General features: G+C 42.3%; 1 protein-coding gene across 1 annotated transcript in view; it reads left to right on the plus strand.

The window, feature by feature from the left end:
* The window catches only part of EPHA3 (EPH receptor A3), a 375419-nt gene that overhangs the window by 290631 nt on the left and 65803 nt on the right, over positions 1–18985 (plus strand). The window contains exons 8-9 of the mRNA XM_066599150.1: positions 3268–3370; positions 11807–11874. Of these exons, the coding sequence (XP_066455247.1) occupies positions 3268–3370; positions 11807–11874 (171 nt within the window). The remainder of the gene's footprint in view (positions 1–3267; positions 3371–11806; positions 11875–18985) is intronic.

Here is an 18985-nt window from a genome sequence, read left to right on the forward strand (position 1 = left end):
TGCAGCAGCGCTGGAGATCAGCGCAAGGGACCCGAACCTCGACGGCTAGGTTAATATTACAAGACACTCCACAAAAATAAGACACTGTGCCTCTTTTGGGGCAAAAATTAATATAAGACAGTGTATTCTTTTCGGAGAAATGCGGCTGCTTCTAGGATTGGTTGGCCTTTAGAATTGTTCCTCATGGCATAGATTCCACTAGGAATGAATCTGTTTTGCAGGAATATTGTCCCATGCGGACAGGAAGCTTCTTGTAGTTGCAGCAAATTAGATGGAGGTGCTGATATGTTCTAATTAGCTTATAAGGAGTCATCAATTCATGTTGCTTTCACCAAATTCTGACCTCCCATCAGCACGAGGCAACAGAAATCTGGATCCATCTTACAGGGTGATTTTCTATTACTATAGCCTATCCATGCTAAGGAGTCGGACCGATGAGTTGTGCCTAAGGACACAGTAGTTGGAACACCAGTGATGTAGTTGTTGGAAGTCGCTCAGATCGCTGGATTTTCCCATCTAATGTGGATTCACACTGAAACTGATCCACAGAAAACTTGTCACGTGATTTTATGCCGCACTCCGGGTCATCGGGTAATTTCCATAACTGTGAAGGCAGAGGTGTAACTTGAAGCTTCTGGGCCCCGGTGCAAAACCTGTAACAGGCCCCCCAACTATAATGCTTTTTTCATAGTACTGGGCTCCCAATATGGAGAGGAGAGACCTTATGGGCCCCCTAAGGCTCCTGGGCCCGGGTGCAACCGCATCCCCTGCACCCCCTATAGTTACGCCCCTGTGTGAAGTGCAGTGTGCTCTGATAAAGGGGTCATTCCGTATATTTACATATCCCTATGAGCAGAGATATGGTTGTTTTCATAAACTCCAATAGACATCAGTGGCTGATGCCGCACACATGTACCTCTGCCACCTCTATCGAGTATGTCCACCACCGGGCCTCTCCATTTGCAGGATGGAGGTTAAGAAGCCAATTTCCTCCCTGTAAGTGGAAGTTCCAGAGGTGTGACGTCCCCCAACACATATTTATTCAGTGCACCAACCCTAAATATCTAAGATAGGAGAATTTGCATATATATAGGCCCCGTGAAGTATCTTCAGCTTAGCGGTATCACAAGAAAATTCAAAATTATTCATTTTTGCTAATTTTCTGTGATAATGCAATTCAGCCCGACACGTCTAGAGGTGTTATGTTTGCTAAGTATTCTCTCTATTTATAAGGTTTGTGAATCACACCGGATGTAATGCCCCATTTTCTCTGTCACATTTTCTCGAGCATCTTTGGATTGCCCTCAAAATTAGTCACAAACCTGGACAGAAAAAAAGTTATTTGCAAAGTCGACCGCTAACACCTCGCCTCAATGTACACTACAGAAGCAACACTCAGGGAAGGAGCCAGCAGCTCAATAACGTCCTACAGGACCTTCTAATCAGAGGCGCACCGGAGCCCGACCTAACCCCATTACAGCCAGAGGGGTTCATTCCTAAATGAGCGGACACTTTCTATTAATTTTGCGCTTTTTGTGGTTTAATGCCCTAACTTTATTATTTGTGGGAAATATATATTTTTTTTAGTGCAAAGTTCCTATTTTTCAAGTCTTGAGTGAATAGGGCGGCTAAAGTGACGGTTTGTGTTGGTGTGGACGGTGTGTTTTGTTTTTCGTTAATTGCTGTTTATATAAAGCATTGTACAAAAGTTTTAGGCGAAAAATGCTGCAACGTAATAGTCGCGGCTATTCTTCATGATTTTTAACACGGCTGGCTGTAGCGTCTTGCAGTGCACTGATGCTGCAGCCATGACATGAAGGGAGTACCCGCTGGGGATGAAGCCGAGGACCCAGAGCAGAAAGCAAATGCAGTTTTGAACCGCCGGGTGCTCTGGCATGTCAGAGCTGCAGGGTCTTACCAGGCCCAGATCACCTCTGTTTGTGACTATTGCCACTACAGGGGGTCTTTTCCCCTGTAACTGGGGCTCCTATGGATGCGGCTCCTATGGCTGCCCCAGCTACAGCGGGAAACTGTGAAATATAAAAATAAAATGTGAATGACCCCGAGAGGTTTTATATGATGTCATGGGGTATTAAAATAGTAAAATTAACAGCTACAATATATATATATATATATATATATATATATATATATATATATATATATATATATATATATATATATATATATATGAAAATGACCCACTGCTGACCCCAACCCAAACCGTCGCCATATCCACCCTGTAATCAAAGACTATACAAAATGGCAAATCCATTCCTCTACTTTATTTTGGTGTAAATATACTAATTTTAAAAATAAACACATAAAGATTTTTACCGTAATAAGACATAAAAACTGGAAAAAAAAAATCAGTGACAAAAGATATTAAAAAATCGCCCTACATGGGCTACAATAAAAAATGCTGCAAAAATAAGTTTGGTAGAATAAGAAAAAAAATTGGGCCATAAAATCACCACAAGGGTAAAATCTTGAAAAAGTGTCTGGAACATTAGGATCGAAACTCCCTGGTCCTTAAGAGGTTAAGGGTAACCTGTTACATTAAGCATGCAGTGCAGGTTATAGTGCAGGAGGAGCAGAGCAGATTGATAAATAGTTTTGTGCAACAAGGTTCTATACTGCTTGTATTTTATGGAATGAAATCGGCGTTTAGGAGTCCAGTGGGCGGGGCTATCAGTGATTGACAGTCTTTCTATATGATAATGCACACTATTACATGCTCATTTTGATGAGGATCTGCACCAAAACCCACTGCCTATGGAAACAGCCAGTATTGCAGTTCTGTGCTACAAACAAATTCCGGATCATCAGATTTTTTGATGCTGGATTAAAGGAGTTGTACCATAGTGCAAAGTATAGTACAAAGTGATCATTAACCCTTCCAACAACATGTAAGATTAAGTGATATATAAAGGTCGCCCCTAAATATAGAGTCTTATAAAGCTGGAGAGAAAAGGAAGCAATGCTCCAATAATGAATAGTAATCCGGGGGCGGTCGTCCGAAAATGAAGGCATTTTTTATAAATGGGCCCCTCTGTATGTAATCCTTCTGGACAGACCACAGGGGTTGAGGCAGTGTGGCTTAATGCCATGCCTAGGAGGGTGCTGTATTAGAAGGATGCTTGTATTAATGAATGTCGCTTCTTGTAATGCCGCTAACAGGATTTCCGTGCTTTTAGTCCGTGTACAGAAGGTGCAGTCATGTGTCATTTCTGATGAGCTAACACTTTCCTTGTCTTGTTTCTCCAGCCTTCTCCATCTCCAGTGAGAATAGCCAAGTGGTAATGATTGGCATCTCAGCGGCGATAGTAATTATCCTGCTCACCGTGGTTGTATACGTCCTTATCGGAAGGTGAGTCCTTTCCTTTCTTCGTACCGTTCTTGTAAATGCAAATGTACAGCGAGGACAGGCATTACTATGGATGTATGAGTGTCTCTATATTCACCGATGCATATATGTACTTATCACCCCTGGAAGCAGGATATGCATGTAACCTACGGCTGTTGTTACTATTCATTGCAGAGAAGACAAGATTAAAGGGGTAATTGGGCATTTGTAACCCCTTTCAGTAATGAAGACCTATCTACAGGATGGGTCAGCAGTAGTTGATCGGCGGGGTTCTTGAGCGATCACCTGATCTTAGCCTCCGGGGGTCAGAAATAGAAGCGTAATAGAAGGCTTCACTCCCATTGAAATTAATGGGAACTATACCTTCTATTGCACTTAGAATCATAGAATGGTAGAGTTGGAAGGAACCTCCAGGGTCATCTGGACCAACCCCCTCCTCAATGCAGGATCACTAAATCATCCCAGACAGATGTCTGTCCAGCCATTGTTTTAACCCTTCCAGTGAAGGAGAAGTCACCACCTCCCGTGGCAACCTGTTCCACTCATTGATCACCCTCACTATCTAATATCTAATCTGTGTCTCCTCCCTTTCAGTTTCATCCCATTGCTCCTAGTCTTTCCTTGTACAGATGAGAATAGGGCTGATCCCTCTGCACTGTGACAGCCCTTCAGATATTTGTAGACAGCTATTAAGTCTTCTGGTTCCAACCCCAGTATGGAGGGAGCCATCAACATCCAGCACACTATAGTGAGTGCAGGGGCTGAGATCAGGTGACTGTTGAGGATCCTGAGCGGTGGACCCCCACTGATGAATTACTAATGACCCATCCTTAGGATAGGTCTTAAGTAATGAAAGGGGTTAAATGCCCGGAAAACCCCTAAAACTCCTAAGTGTCCGGTCTATTTGCACCTTAACGGACAAACAATTTTTTTTTTTGCTTTTTCACATTCCGAAAGAAATATCATTTGTATTTTCCATCAACAGACCTGTGTGAGGTTTGGGGTACATATAGTTTTTTTGGTAATTTTGTCTTATATTTTGGAAGGCAGACAATTAAAAAACAGCAATACTGACTTCCTTTTTTTTGTACTTGCTCACTGTGCTGGATAAATAAAATACGATTCTTATAGTTCCGGTGATTATGAATGTAACAATGAATATTGTGGATTTTTAAAATTCTTTTATTTAAAAAGGGGTTTCCTGGGAATAAATGAGTATTTTTTTTCTCTGGATTTAATTTAAATTGTACTGTATTTTTTTTGCACATTTTTTTATTCCTCAAGGGGGCTTGAAAATGCAATCATTTGGTTGCTGGTCCAGTGTTCTCCACCACTTATGTAGTCCAGTGTAGTATCGCTTTTACTGCTGTTCTATTAGATCTTGCCAGAGGCAGGGTCTAGTAGGCTGGCTTACATAACAGACTTGGAGACTTTAGTCTTGTCTCTGGTTGCCATAGCAAACCATGGGCACACAACAGTTACATCACAGGGTGGCAATGGGTGACAGAGGGTGCCCCCTCCCTCTGTCAACTACTAACATGCCAATGTCCATTCTGACTTAAGCATGTAAGGGGTAAATTGGCCAGGATTGGAGTTTTTCCCACTTCTGGCCATTAGAGAAGGAGCCTGTCTGTCAAGCAACCACATTTTTTAACTTTGCTCACCATGTGGGATAAATAACAAAATATTTTTAAAGTTTGGGTAATTATGAATGCTGCAATACCTATCATGTGTACCCTGGCTGTTCCTGGCACATGGGCCCCTGTGCTGGACTTCGATTAGGTTGCCATAAAAACAAGCTGGCCGAACCTCAGGCCCCTTAGTGACCATCACAAAAACACATATGGCTAGTCGCTAAGGGGTTAATAAACTAGAATATTCACAAATCAGCATGTTCTATGAACTACAAAGTGGCAATTTACCAAAAAGCTAATTCAAAAGTGTAAACCAATATGGCGGCACTTAACACCAATATTAAAACATACTAAACAAACTTTTTTCCTACTCCTCTAACTTCAGAGTTTTACACTTTTTTTAAAGGGGTTTCCAGGACTTTTCAAAAAGTTTCTATGAGCAGGAAATGGATTAAAGTAAAAATCTAACTATTACTCAAACTTTAACTGTTCTGCCAGTCGAGCGCAGCTGCCCTGATCTCCTCTGATCCTGGAAGCTATGTTGCTCATAGTTCATGTGACCAATGCAGTCAATCACTCGCTTCAACAGTTATGTGTACATAAACGGCACGTGACTGCTGAGGCAAGGGATTGGCCGCAACGGTCACATGGCTCTTAAAGAATACATGGCCGCTGCTGGAGTTTCCAGGGTGAGTGGCAGGTGCCAGCTACTTAATACATTTGTGTGATCTGGTGATACCTCCAGGAGTCAAATGGAAACCGGCACAAGCTACGCGATGAAGTAGGTTTCTAGTATAAGGTACACCTGTTTCTGGCTTACATTACGTTAAATGTGATGCACCATGGAGGGTCCTGCCCTTAAAACTAGGCCTTAACCACTTTTTGAAAAAGTGGTGGGGAACAGCATAAATGGCCCAAAATTGTGAATTTTGTCTATCAGAAAACTGGCATACAGGGCATAACAGACATACCCCAATATCCATGAGCTAGATGGGTCCCAGTAGAATCAAAGCTAGTAGACGATGTGATCACATGATTAGCTTGTATTGTGTGACTGCATGAATTGTGATGTTATCCAACTTATATCATGGTGATATATGATTAATTCAGTAGAACTCTGGAGGTCCAGGTGGTCCGTCTACAATAAAGACGTTAAAATGCGACCGATGTAATTATTGTTGTGCCGTTCTGTTCAACATTGGGCTCCTTTATTGAGCCGTGTATTTTGAGTTCAGGAGGAGGTTGGATTCTGTCTTGGAAAATCACGAAAGTTTTTCTTAACTGGCCTCTCCAGTGTAAGCACATTATTCCTTCCATGCCTCCCTCACCTGATTGCTCGTCACCCTTTGGAGGCCTCTTCTATATATTGCAGCTACTTCCATGAAGTGAAGCCCCCTGTCTGATACTTATCAGACTCCACATTTAGGCTCAATGTCAATTTTGAATTGCGGGAATCCGTGCTGGACACCCACGTGGACGATCGCAGTTCAAACCGCCTATAGGGAAATATGGGCATCCACACTTCAATTAAAACCTGCGTATTTGGTTTGCAGATGCCATATGCGGCATGCTCCATTTTACTGCAGATTTTGCGTGGATGGGCTCCATTGATCTCTATGGAAGCAAGCAATCCGCAATGCATCCGCAATTCAATTGCAGTTGCATTGCAGATTTGTAGGCAGATACCTCCCTAGTTACTTGGAGACCAAGCAGGGAGGTGGGGAGGAGGGGAAGCCAGGCACTTTGTGCTTAAGACTTTTTTCCGTACAGATGATCCGCAGTCCTTCCGGGTACATCTGCGCAGAAAAAATTGCATCCGCGATCAATGGCAGGCAAATAAAAATAATTTTCACGCTGACACGCAGGTCTTCCGCTGTGGAAATCAGTGCATGCCGTTGACATGAGGCCTAATGGTGAGATATTTTGGTTTCTGTTTAACATCAATCCCATGATGCATCAGCACATCATTAGCTAGAGGCTGTACCATTTCTGCCTCCTGGGGGACAGTTTAATTATTATTACCTGCTATATTCACTTAAATACGCTACAGACCATAAGTATACAGTCCAGAGGATGAGCAGTGATCTCCTTTATTGTACCTGTGCGACAGGAGCTGTGTGGTCATCATCAGTAGCTGTAATAGAAGAAGCTGTGTCCCCCTCTAGGGAGTTTCTATTGGCAGGTCCCATGTAATAGCATCTCACAGATTGAGAAACTAACTAGTGTCAGGCAGTACAATCCCAAGTAGATCTGAGCTGGTCAGAATTGAGATCTGAGAAGAAAAAGGCCAGGAGTTTCAGGCAGATAGGAATAACTAATCAAGATAGCATTAGCTGACTTCATAGGGGTTGTCCCACAAAAGGAACATATCAGCTATTCACAGGATAGGTTATAATTATCTGATCAGTGGGGGTCTGACTGCTAAGGGGTACCAAGTGTCCTTGAATAAATGGAGCAATAGTCATGCATTAGTACTTGGATATCTCTGTCATTCCCATAGAAACTATCACCTATCTATTGCAGGACACTTGGGATCCCCGTTCTCATTATCAATGGAGACCCAAGGATCCGCCCACCACTGATTAGATACTTATTTCCTATCCTGTGGATAGGTGATAAGTTATTTTCATGGGACAACGCCTAAAAAAGCAAAATGTGGTCCTGTTATTTTACAGACCCTTAATATGGCCATATGCATAGAGCCAGACAGAATGACCAAATAGCATGTACCCTCATGGAAAAAAAAAAATAATGCACCGAGAAGAAGTTGTTGAAATTGAATGAGACTTTATATGTGTGAATGTAATGATAGTAAATGTAAGTGATTACAATATTAGTTTCTGCTAAGCACCTAGTAATAGTCCGGGCAGAGACCGGGGTCTGTAATAAAGGTGCAACCTGAGTCTGGATGGTGGACAACAAAACTCTTGGCTCTGCTTGTGTTTGTCATCGGATCAAATCATCCTCTCTAATGGTGGTCTGTCTGGGCCGTTCGGAGCCCGTTCACCATGTGTGCATGCCCTACCGTGATCAGTTTCCATCAGCTTGGTTAGAATGGCCTAGATCAGTCTTCCCCAACTCCAGTCCTCAGGGACCACCAACAGGTCATGTTTTCAGGATTTCCTCAGTATTGCACAGGTGATGTAATTATTGTCAGTGCCTCAAACATTGCCACAGCTGTTCTTACCATTGGATATACTGAAAACATGACCTGTTGGTGGTCCCTGAGGACTGGAGTTGGGGACCCCTGGCCTAGATGGCAGGCAGTTTATCAAAATGACCTTCCTGCTTCTCTCATTCCGTTGATGCACCCCTCTCAAAGTCTATTAACTGGGTGAAATGTCTTTGAGTACGTCGTAGAGGCATCTATTGGTCAACGATCTCTCAACAAGAGGTCCACGATACAAAAGTAGCCTTTTATACACCAATAGGAGAAGCACTTTTATGACTTCTGTTGAGAAGACCCAGTGTCTAATCAACCACAAGTGCAATCATCTACATATCTACCTGACGAGTATTGTACCAATCCGACATTTCTATGTGGGTGCATTGTTTTTTTTCCGTCAACGAATGTAGTAGACCAGAGGTCTCAACCTCCAGATATCTGGGCACATAGATTGCGGTTGTTCTACAACAGCTGGAGACCCACAGGTTGGAGGTAGACAGTTACCAAGCCAATCCACAGTCATCTCCTACAGTAAATTAACCCGAATCTATAGAGCCGGTAGACCGCCATAAACAAGAATACAATAGAAACAATAAAACTCCCATTGCTGATTTGTTTTATTTCCCCCGTTATTGCCGAATTTTCTTCCTGTTAACATAATCATGTTGTGTTCTTCTGCTGCTTTGCGAGCTGTTTGCTGTTTTCTGTAGCTGTATTTCACACCTTATTAAATAAGATTGGCTGAGATTTGACCTGTGTATGCCTGATTAAGTTTACTATCTCATGCGCAATGTTATTTCTATTAAAGCCAGGTGTGACATCTTAGGCACTTATGAGAACCCTGGGCTGTACCGGCTGATTATGTGTAAACTACGCTACGCAAGTGGCTTTTCAAGCCCTACAGGATTAGATTTCATAACCACATGGACCTGACGTTTCCCTTGTGTTTCTATTAACTTGTTCAAGATCTCATACTTCAAATTTGTCAAGCTCAATGCACACGTGTTTTCCTGTAGATTAATGCAACATTTTCGATTTTAAGGTCTCTCGCTCTTTGATCTACTCTTTCGAAGAGTAGTAACCCAAATTGCTATTTTGGGTTTTGGATTGCCTGATAGAAATTTTATGCCAGTGATTTTTTTTTTTCCGTCTCTTCCCAAGAGGCAGACGGTCAGGTAGATGGGGAGAACATATGAGATCATAACTCATTACGTCCCAGCACGCTGGATAGATAATGGGGAACCGTAGATGCATATTGACCTCAATGATCATTCTCATGAAGTCTTGCATCCGAGCACTTTACAGCTGAATGTGTTAAAAACACAAGTGTTAGACCCCCAGGTACCTGACCCATGAATTAGGCTAAATACCCTTCCTCATTATAAGCAGCAACTTAAGCAATCTGACACCGGCTGCCTGAAACATTGCTGTTTATTTCTGCGGAGACCTTTGTAGAAGTTGATTAATTATTGTGGTCAACTACATTTCCGTTGCAGGCAGCCAGTAAGTCGAAGGCATTGAGCACATAGCAGAGCTGCATTGCAATCACTAGTCTTTATGGGCTGCTCTGCAAGTTGCATCTACGCTAGATATTTTTACCTTAAAACACTATTTGTCAAGGCAAATATACAGGGTGAGGCAAAAGTCTGGACACACCCGATTAACTGTTGTAATTAAGAGAAGATTGACTTCCAATGTGTGAAAATATTAATTGATTGGGAGGGATGCTACATTTTTTGGTGGGGGAGACATTTTTGCTAGCCATTTTGAAATCCCCCATATTGAATTCGGCTAAAGTTTTTCAAATCGGAAAGGGGTCATGTGATATATCGGTCTTGGCTGGAAATTACTCAGAAACACACGGAAGGCATCCGTTTTGCCCTATATTTCATTGTTTAGGAGTTAAGTGAGGGAAACGTTTTAGAAAGTTGTTTACATGACGTGTTCGATGTGTCCACCATTCTGACAGATGCATATGGTTAAATGTTAAATCCAGTCTTCATGAACACACTGAAGAATTGCAGATGACACCATTTCAGGTGAACCATAGGACTTTTCTTTTATGCATACACAAGGGATTTGAAATGGCATTAGGTCTAAGGTTTGAGCAGCAATTTAAAAAAAACTAACCTAGAAAATCCCTTTAAAGGGACCATCAGTGGTTGACCAGTAGGAATACGACCTCCATGTCCCTCGCTAATCATCAGCTCAAAGGGTTCACTGGCTGTGTGAGTCTTTGATGTAGTCATGGCTGGCCTTAGTTACATGTGACCTGTACAGGGTGCCTGCAACCAGCCTATAGGGGAATACCAGGTGGATGTAGGCTGGGGTGATCATTCCTCTTAGTTTTGCCTGGCCAGATCATCTTCTTATCTGCACAGTCTTATGGAGCAATGCAAATCATCCATCTCTGAATTTCTGAGGCATCAATGTCAGCCCATCAGCACCCTGCAACAAAATTGCTTAGTTCTGCTGCTGTATTTATGTAATGAGCTTGGTACTAGTGCTGTATTTATGTAATAAGCTTGGTACTAGTGCTGTATGTATGTAATGAGCTTGGTACTAGTGCTGTATGTATGTAATGAGCTTGGTTCTAGTGCTTTATTTATGTTATCAGCTTGGTTCTGTGGCTGTATATAAGTACTGAGCTTGAGTTTGGTGCTGTATTTATGTACTGAGCTTGGTTCTAGTGCTGTATTTATGTGCTGAGCTTGGTTTTACTGCTGTATTTATGTTATAAGCTTAGTTCTGTGGCTGTATATATGTACTGAGCTTGGTTCTGTGGCTGTATATATGTACTGAGCTTGAGTTTGGTGCTGTATTTATGTACTGAGACTGGTTCTAGTGCTGTATTTATGTACTGAGCTTGGTTCTGGTGCTGTATTTATGTTATTATCTTGGTTCTGGTACAATATTTATTCAGTGAGCTGCTCTGGTGTGGGTATGCTGTTATCTTGCAGATTTTTGCAGAAACAGAATACAAGCAGATTGCCTAGCAGTGCAATATATATAATCATTTTTCTTATGACGAGGCATTGGAGCAAAAATAAAAATAGGCACAAGGTACCATCTAACCTAAGGCCGGCACTGGATGCAACATCTGGCTCAGTGCCATGGCTCCATTATTTTTACTGTCAGGTACCAGGGGCCACTTACTTCTGAAAATGCCGAAAGCCACACAGGCTTATATAAAAATCACACTAATATTGCAATCACAGTGCAACTATGGAATAACTTTTGCGAGAATTGCAAGTCACTGGCAAATTTTTCCCCCCATAGGGGATAATTGAGGTTTGAATTCCATCCCTGCAAAAATGTAACAGTAAACAGAGATAAGATATCACACAGTAATTAAAGAGAGCGATAGGTATTCTAATGGTTAATCACTTCAATGCTTCAGAGCAGACTTTGCTTTTCCTCCTTTGCCTTCACTTGTGTGGACACAGAATGTAAGTAATAAACTTTGCCGTTTTTGGCCATTGCTTATCGAGCCCTTAATTGGCCTCCCCGCCACTTCACGACCCGCCGCCACTTGCGCAGCAGAGCCGGTCCCTTAACAATACATTTGCTATCTTATCACAAGGTAAATATGTTTTCCTGCATCATTGAGGAAATGATTGTTTGTGTTTGCTCTTGCAGGTTCTGTGGATACAATAAATCAGTGCACAGCCCCGATGAAAAAAGACTTCACTTTGGAAACGGTCACTGTAAGTGATGTGATTTATAAGTTCCATTTAAGAACGATTATGTGGGAACAATGTATTCACATTTGTATGCCCTGAGCTGCAGCATAATTCGTGTGAACCAGGGTAGTATTACAGCATTCTGCATATGACACCTATTGGTAACTTCACTTACTGCAATGCCGTACTGTACACTTATTAGTATTATAGGTATTAGGAACAATTATTTAATTCATGGTGATTAAAAAGGAAAATAATTCCTATTAGAGAGTTTTATGAATCTTCTGACATATCACATAGATATATCATTAGTGCTGTATTCGAACTGGGATGCCATTGATTCTTTGCATACCAGGGGTGCAAGGCTTCTCATAATTAGAGTCCCATTGACCCCAGGACAAATTTTGAACATGAGCCCCCCCAAGTGTTTGTTGCTTGAATGCACGTCTCAGGGCCTTGCTAGGGTCTCAAAAGATATATGTGCCCCCCAATATAAAAATGCAAAAACTCAAATAAATGCATACATTTTCTGCAGACCTTATAAGAGATTACAGAACAGTTACAGCTGTATCCTCCATAAAATGAATATTTGGCACACCACTACCGTTTGTTTGGTGCGCTAACATAGTAACAGTATATAAGGCCGAATGAAGACATTGTCCATCTAGTCCAGCCTGTTTATCCTCCTATGTTGTTGATCCAGAGGAAGGCAAAAAACCCCAAGGCCAGAAGCCAATTAGCCCTTTTGGGGAAAAAATTCCTTCCCGACTCCCTAATGGCAATCAGACTGTTCCCTGGATCAACCTCTAATAGTTCCTACCTTCCTATATACCAGGATTGACAATTAACCTAAGATTTATATCCTGTAATTTCCTTCTTCTCCAGAAAGACATCAAGTCCCCTTTTAAACTCCTCTAAGGATTTTGCCATCACCACGTCCTCAGGCAGAGAGTTCCACAGTCCAACAGCTCTTACAGTAAAGAACCCTTTTCTATGTTGGTGATGAAACCTGCTTTCCTCTAAACGTAGCGGATGTCCTCTCATTACCGTCGCAGTCCTGGGAATAAACAGATCCTGGGAGAGATCCTTGTATTGTCCCCTCATGTATTTATACATGGTTATTTGGTCGCCCCTTAGACGTCTTTTTTCCAGGGTAAATGATCCCAATTTGGATAGCCTCTCTGGGTATTCCAGTCCCCTCATTCCATGTATTAGTTTAGTTGCCCTTCTTTGAACCCCCTCCAGCACTATAACATCTTTCCTGAGCATCGGTGACCAGAACTGTGCGCAGTATTCCATGTGAGGCCTGACAAGTGCCTTATATAATGGGAGGATAATGTTCTCGTCCTTCGCCCCAATACCTCTTTTAATGCACCCCAAGACTTTTTTAGCTTTTGCAGCAGCTGACTGGTTTAGTCTACAATCCACTAGTACCCCCAGGTCTTTTTCCATATCACTTTTCCCTAGCGGTACCCCATTAAGTGAATATTGGTAACATCCATTCTTGCTGCCCATGTGCAGAACCTTACATTTATCAACATTGAACGTCATTTGCCATTTTTCTGCCCAAGACCCCAGCTTATCCAGGTCCGTTTGTAGCCGCATATTGTCCTCCGTTGCATTGATTATATTGTATAATTTTGTGTCATCTGCAAATATTGATATTTTGCTGTGTAGCCCCTCTATCAGGTCATTAATAAATATATTGAACAGAATGGGGCCTAATACGGAACCCTGTGGCACCCCACTAGTGACCGTGGCCCAATCAGAGTATGAGCCATTTATTACCACCCTCTGTTTTCTATCTCTGAGCCTGTTCTTTACCCAGACACACACCTTTTCACCCAATCCGAGCTGCCTCATTTTATACATCAGCCTATTATGCGGCACGGTGTCAAAGGCTTTAGAGAAGTCCAGATATACGAGATCAATAGACTCTCCCAGGTCCAGCCTAGAGCTTACTTCATTGTAGAAGCTGATCAGATTGGTCTGACATGATCGACCCTTCATGAATATGTGCTGGTGAGGAGTTATTCCGCTGTTCTCCTGAACAATTATTCGGTTGCTTATGCTCTTTGCATAGCTCCTTGTTGTCTATTGACTGCCGGGCTAGACAAAGAGCATGGGTCAAGATTATAAAGAATATATCTGTACCTCCAGTGACTCAGGTGGCGTCTTTGCTGTGGTCACTTTTCTTCTCCATACGGGCCGGACCACCATGGCAACTTCTTTCAGTTACAACTCTCTGCATAATTCAACACATTTTTGACACAATGGACACTGTTACGTCTTTTTTTCAAGGCGCACACTTTTTATTGCATTGTTCATAATGAGAGGACTGTGTGTGTATATGCATAGAATGAAGAGGAGGAGTTCCTTCAATATACCAAGCAGTGGCTTTGCAGGTTGATAGTGAGGGAATAATATTTAATTGAAGATCTAGTGAACCGGTTACCTATCGTAGTTCGGGACTCAGGGAGTGTTCCAGTTCTTGATGATTCAATAGGATACTTTCTGATGAGTTTTACACCAGTTCATTCTGAAGCCCTGTATTATAGGGGCGTCCACCAAATGCATGTAGCACTTTATAAATTTCACTTCATTAAATCATGACTTAGCTTTGTGGTTGATTCATCAGGTTGACATTTCAGATAGTCCAGCTGTTCTTCAGAATATCCAGTGCTCTTTCAAGTTGCAATATTAATTTGTTTTGGTATGCCATTGTAACTTGAGACCATAACGCTACGGAAAATTGGAATTTTATTCATAAGGCTATGGACACCTCTGAGCATTTTTTTGTAATTAAATGTATTTTGGACTGAAAATAAATTTTGCAATAAAGTTTGATTAAAAATGTTGCACCATTTGGCTTTTGTGACTCCTATATATCAATGGACACAGTAAGCTTCAGAGATGAGTGAACTTTTCAAAAGTTCAGTTTGACCGCTTCAGAGAATTTCTTCAAAAAGTTTGGTTTGAATTAGTTTGAACTGAACATTCACCAAAAACACCCTAAAACAAGTAGTACTGAAGACTGTCTAGGAGCGGTGTGATGGTGGTCCTTCTGCAATGGCTGTAGCTTGTAGGTTCAGTATTTAGGTTCTGCCTTGAAGTGTTGGAGTCATAGTTTCAAATCTGTCCAAAGACAACATCTGCATGGAATTTTCCAAATTCCAAGCAAATGTTGTCCTTTGTCAGAATTGAACCTAGGACTCCAACTTCCAGTTAAAAAATGAACCGCCTGAGGTTAGGGTTCTCACTAAGGATGAGCGAGTATACTCGCTAAGGCACATTACTCGAGCGAGTAGTGCCTTAGCCGAGTATCTCCCCGCTCGTCTCTAAAGATTTGGGGGCCGGCGCGGGTGACAGGTGAGTTGCGGCGGGGAGCGGAGGGGAGAGAGGGAGAGAGAGATCTCCCCTCCGTTCCTCCCCGCTCTCCCCCGCCGCTCCCCGCCCCCCGCCGGCCCCGAATCTTTAGAGACGAGCGGGGAGATACTCGGCTAAGGCACTACTCGCTCGAGTAATGTGCCTTAGCAAGTATACTTGCTCATCTCTAGTTCTCACCAAACCAAATTATTAGCAAAGTGGATCTCACTGACAGACCCAAAGCCAAAGGCAGTCTGCAGCTTACTGTATACAGTCATATATAGACTATGCAAAAGACAAACGGTGCAAAATTTGTTTAACTAGATTGACCCGATGTTCTCTATGCGAACATAAAATGTTTTAAAAGTGGTGTTTGTGAACTTCTAAATCTGCTCGGTTAGGCGATTATTCAGAGTGTCTTTTTGTATTTGGAGCAGATATCTAAAATAAAAAAGCCTACAGGTCTCTCTCTCTGTTTGTCTGTCTTTTTCTCTTTTTGACTGTCTTTCTATCTGTCTGTCTCTCTCTGTCTCTCACTCTGTCTGTCTCTCACTTTGTCTGTCTCTCACTTTGTCTGTCTCTCTCATTGTCTGTCTCTCTCATTGTCTGTCTCTCTGTCTATTTGTCTCTCTCTGTCTGCCTCTCACTCTATCTGTCTCTTTTATTGTCTGTCTCTCTCTCTCTGTCTGTTTCTGTCTATCTATCTCTCTCTCTCTCTGTCTCTCTCTTTCTGTCTCGGTATCACTCTATCCGTCTGTCTGTCTCTTTTGTTCTTTCTGTCTCTCTCTGTCTGTCTCCCACTCTCTCTCTGTCTCTCTATCGCTCTCTAGGCCTCTCTATTGCTTTCTCTGTCTCTCTCTCTGTTTCTATTGATTTCTCTGTCTGTCTCTCTCTCTCTCTGTCTATCACTCTTTCTTCCTATTGCTCTTTCTCTGTTTCTCTCTGTCTCTCTATTGCTATCTTTCTCTATTTCTCTCTCTATCGCTCTTTCTGTCAGTTTCTCTCTGTCTCTCTATCGTTCTCTCTTTCTGTCTGTCTCTCTATTGCTCTCTCTCTGTTTTTCTATCTCTTTCCCCTCTGTCTGTTTCTCTATCTCTCTCTCTGTCTGTTTCTTTGTTGCTCTCTTTCTGTCTCTCTCTATCACTGTCTCTCTATTAATCTCTGTCTTACTATCTATCGCTCTCTTTCTGTCTATCGCTCTCTCTATGTCTCTATTCATTTCTCTCTGCGTTTCTATTGCTCTTTCTCTCACTGTCTCTTTCTATTGCTCTCTCTGTCTCTCTATTGCTCTCTGTCTCTCTATTCCACTTTCTCTCACTGTCTATTGCTCTCTCTGTCTCTATCGTTCTCTCTCTTTGTCTCTCTATTGCTCTCTATCGCTGTCTCTCTCTCTTTAGCTCTTTCTCTCAGTCTCTCTCTCTATTGCTCTGTCTCTCTCGCTCTTAATTGGGCAGTGTGTGCTGTGCTGCTTAGCAACGCTTCACTCTGAAGCACAGCAGCGCCACCCATAGACTTAACATTGTAACTTTCACCCCACCTGACAGTCCCTGAATGTATTAAACTCACATGTGATGATTTTACGGCAGCGGTGAGCGTGTGTGTCATCTAATGACACCAACATCATACGCCAAAGTTACAGCAAAGGGGTCAAAGTGTGGGGCAATAGAAAGCATGTAGGATTACTCATATTAGATTAAACCCTATTGCAAAAATGTGTTCCCAAAATCCATGTATTTAAAGAATAACTAAACTCTTTTTTCACTACATATCAACAGTAAATGTGCCATTAATACATCTAGCAAATTGCTTGGTTACCGAATCTGCTTCCATTAGGTGCAAAATGCCCACCGAAGTTCCTATCTAGCGTTATCTTCTTTGCCTCTTCTACTTCCATGCTTTCCCCATCGCTAAGAGCAGTCTGTATACTGTTTTCCACGATTAGGTGTACAGACTGCTAACACACTGCGAGTGCAGGTTGGCGGTGCATCTCCTGTGCATGCTCGCTCCCGAGAGCTCTCCTGCCCTGCACTCAGCTTTTCTTAAGCACCTGTCACCAGCGTTGCCACCTTTGTATAAAAAATACAGGTCCATGTAAAAGGGGGTATGGTTAGGGGCTTGGCTTATCACAATGTATGTTTTTACTTCAGTTATTCTAGTGATTTTTCCCCCAGTTGTGCCCCAATAGTCAATAGTGCCCCCTGTAGTGGCCCTAATAGTAATTATGAACCCCTTAGTGGCCTCACTAGTAATAGTGCCTCCAATATAGTAATAGTGCCATCCATAGTGTCCCCAATAGTTATAGTGCCCCCAGTAGTGGCCCTAATAGTAAGTATGAACCCCTTAGTGGCCTCACTAGTAATAGTGCCTCCAATATAGTAATAGTGCCATCGATAGTGTCCCCAATAGTTATAGTGTCCCCAGTAGTAGTAATATCGCCAGTTGTGACGTCAATAGTAAAAATTACTGCTTTAGTTCCCTCAATAGTAATAGGGCCCCCTCTGTGCCCTCCACGCCTTGAACCTGCAACTGTGCAGCAAATACTGACAGCATCTAGTATCTCACTAACCCTCTCGCTTTTAAGTTCCCATTTAACCGCCATAATCAGAGTTGTGACCCCTGACCTCTTGTCCCAGCGTCTGCGATGCGTATAAGATGTGCAGGACGCAGACACCAGGAGGAGAGGTCAGGGGTCAGACCTCTGATTATGGCGGGAGCTAAAAAGAGAGAAAGGGTTAATGAAATACTAGATGGTGTGGGGTTGCTGCCTGAGTTGCTTTCAACTGACAGTTATTTTTTATCTGCCATCAATATGGCCAATAAAAACTAAGTTCAGGCACTGGCCTTTGGGCCCTATTACCGGCCTCCAATCCTACCTGTCACACATAGTGTGCGAAGCGGCTCCTGTGTTTCCTGAGCTCCACTTCGGTAGTCCGTTCTGATACCTATTGATGCGTGTTCCTGGCCCTGCTACTCTCTATCTTCCAGCTCTTACATCCTAACTGCACTAAGATGCACGGCCTTGAAAACTACACCACAGTCTGTTAGCAGTCTGTATCCCTAGTAGTTGTAACACGGCAAGTCTAAAAGTAGGAGAGGCACAGAAGACAGAGCTGGACAGGAAGCACATTGCTCGATTTATAAATGGCGCATTTACTACTGATGTGTACAAAAAAAGTTGAATACACTCTAAGTAAAAAAAAGCCCCTAAAGATGTCCATAACCTTTTAGTTCTGAAAATATCACCAAAGTATAAAAGAACAACAAATTAGATTACTAGTACAGATTAAGCAAGTTATTAACGAAAGAAACCTGAAAGAGCTGTTAAAAGCTGAGGAATCACTTTCTGTGCTGAAGGTAGGAGCTTCTTCAGGGCTCTGAAGTGAGTGGAGCCACAATCAAAGGAGCAATTCATCCCGCAACAGATAGAGGGCCATCCAGTAGGCACTGTACTGCATAAAAGCACTAATACACAACCAATCAGTGCATTCCCCTCAGTATTACACTGTTCATTGAGGGAATTTTAGAAGACCCCAATAGTCCATTGACTGAATCATCACTGTGGCCCATAATGAGCATTTTCCAAGTGTAGTACTGTGCCACATAATGTCTGACATTGAACGTGGTTCCATGTTATAATAGTCATTGAAAATATTGTATCCCGAAGCCATTGTAAACTAAAGGATCGCTGTACTACATTGAATGGTTTCAAGATGATTGTGTATTTGATGGTGAAAGTATATGAGGGCATACAAAGCTGAAAAAAAAAGGG

The sequence above is a fragment of the Eleutherodactylus coqui genome, chromosome 4 (genome assembly GCF_035609145.1).
Source record: "Eleutherodactylus coqui strain aEleCoq1 chromosome 4, aEleCoq1.hap1, whole genome shotgun sequence".
NCBI lineage: Eukaryota > Metazoa > Chordata > Amphibia > Anura > Eleutherodactylidae > Eleutherodactylus > Eleutherodactylus coqui.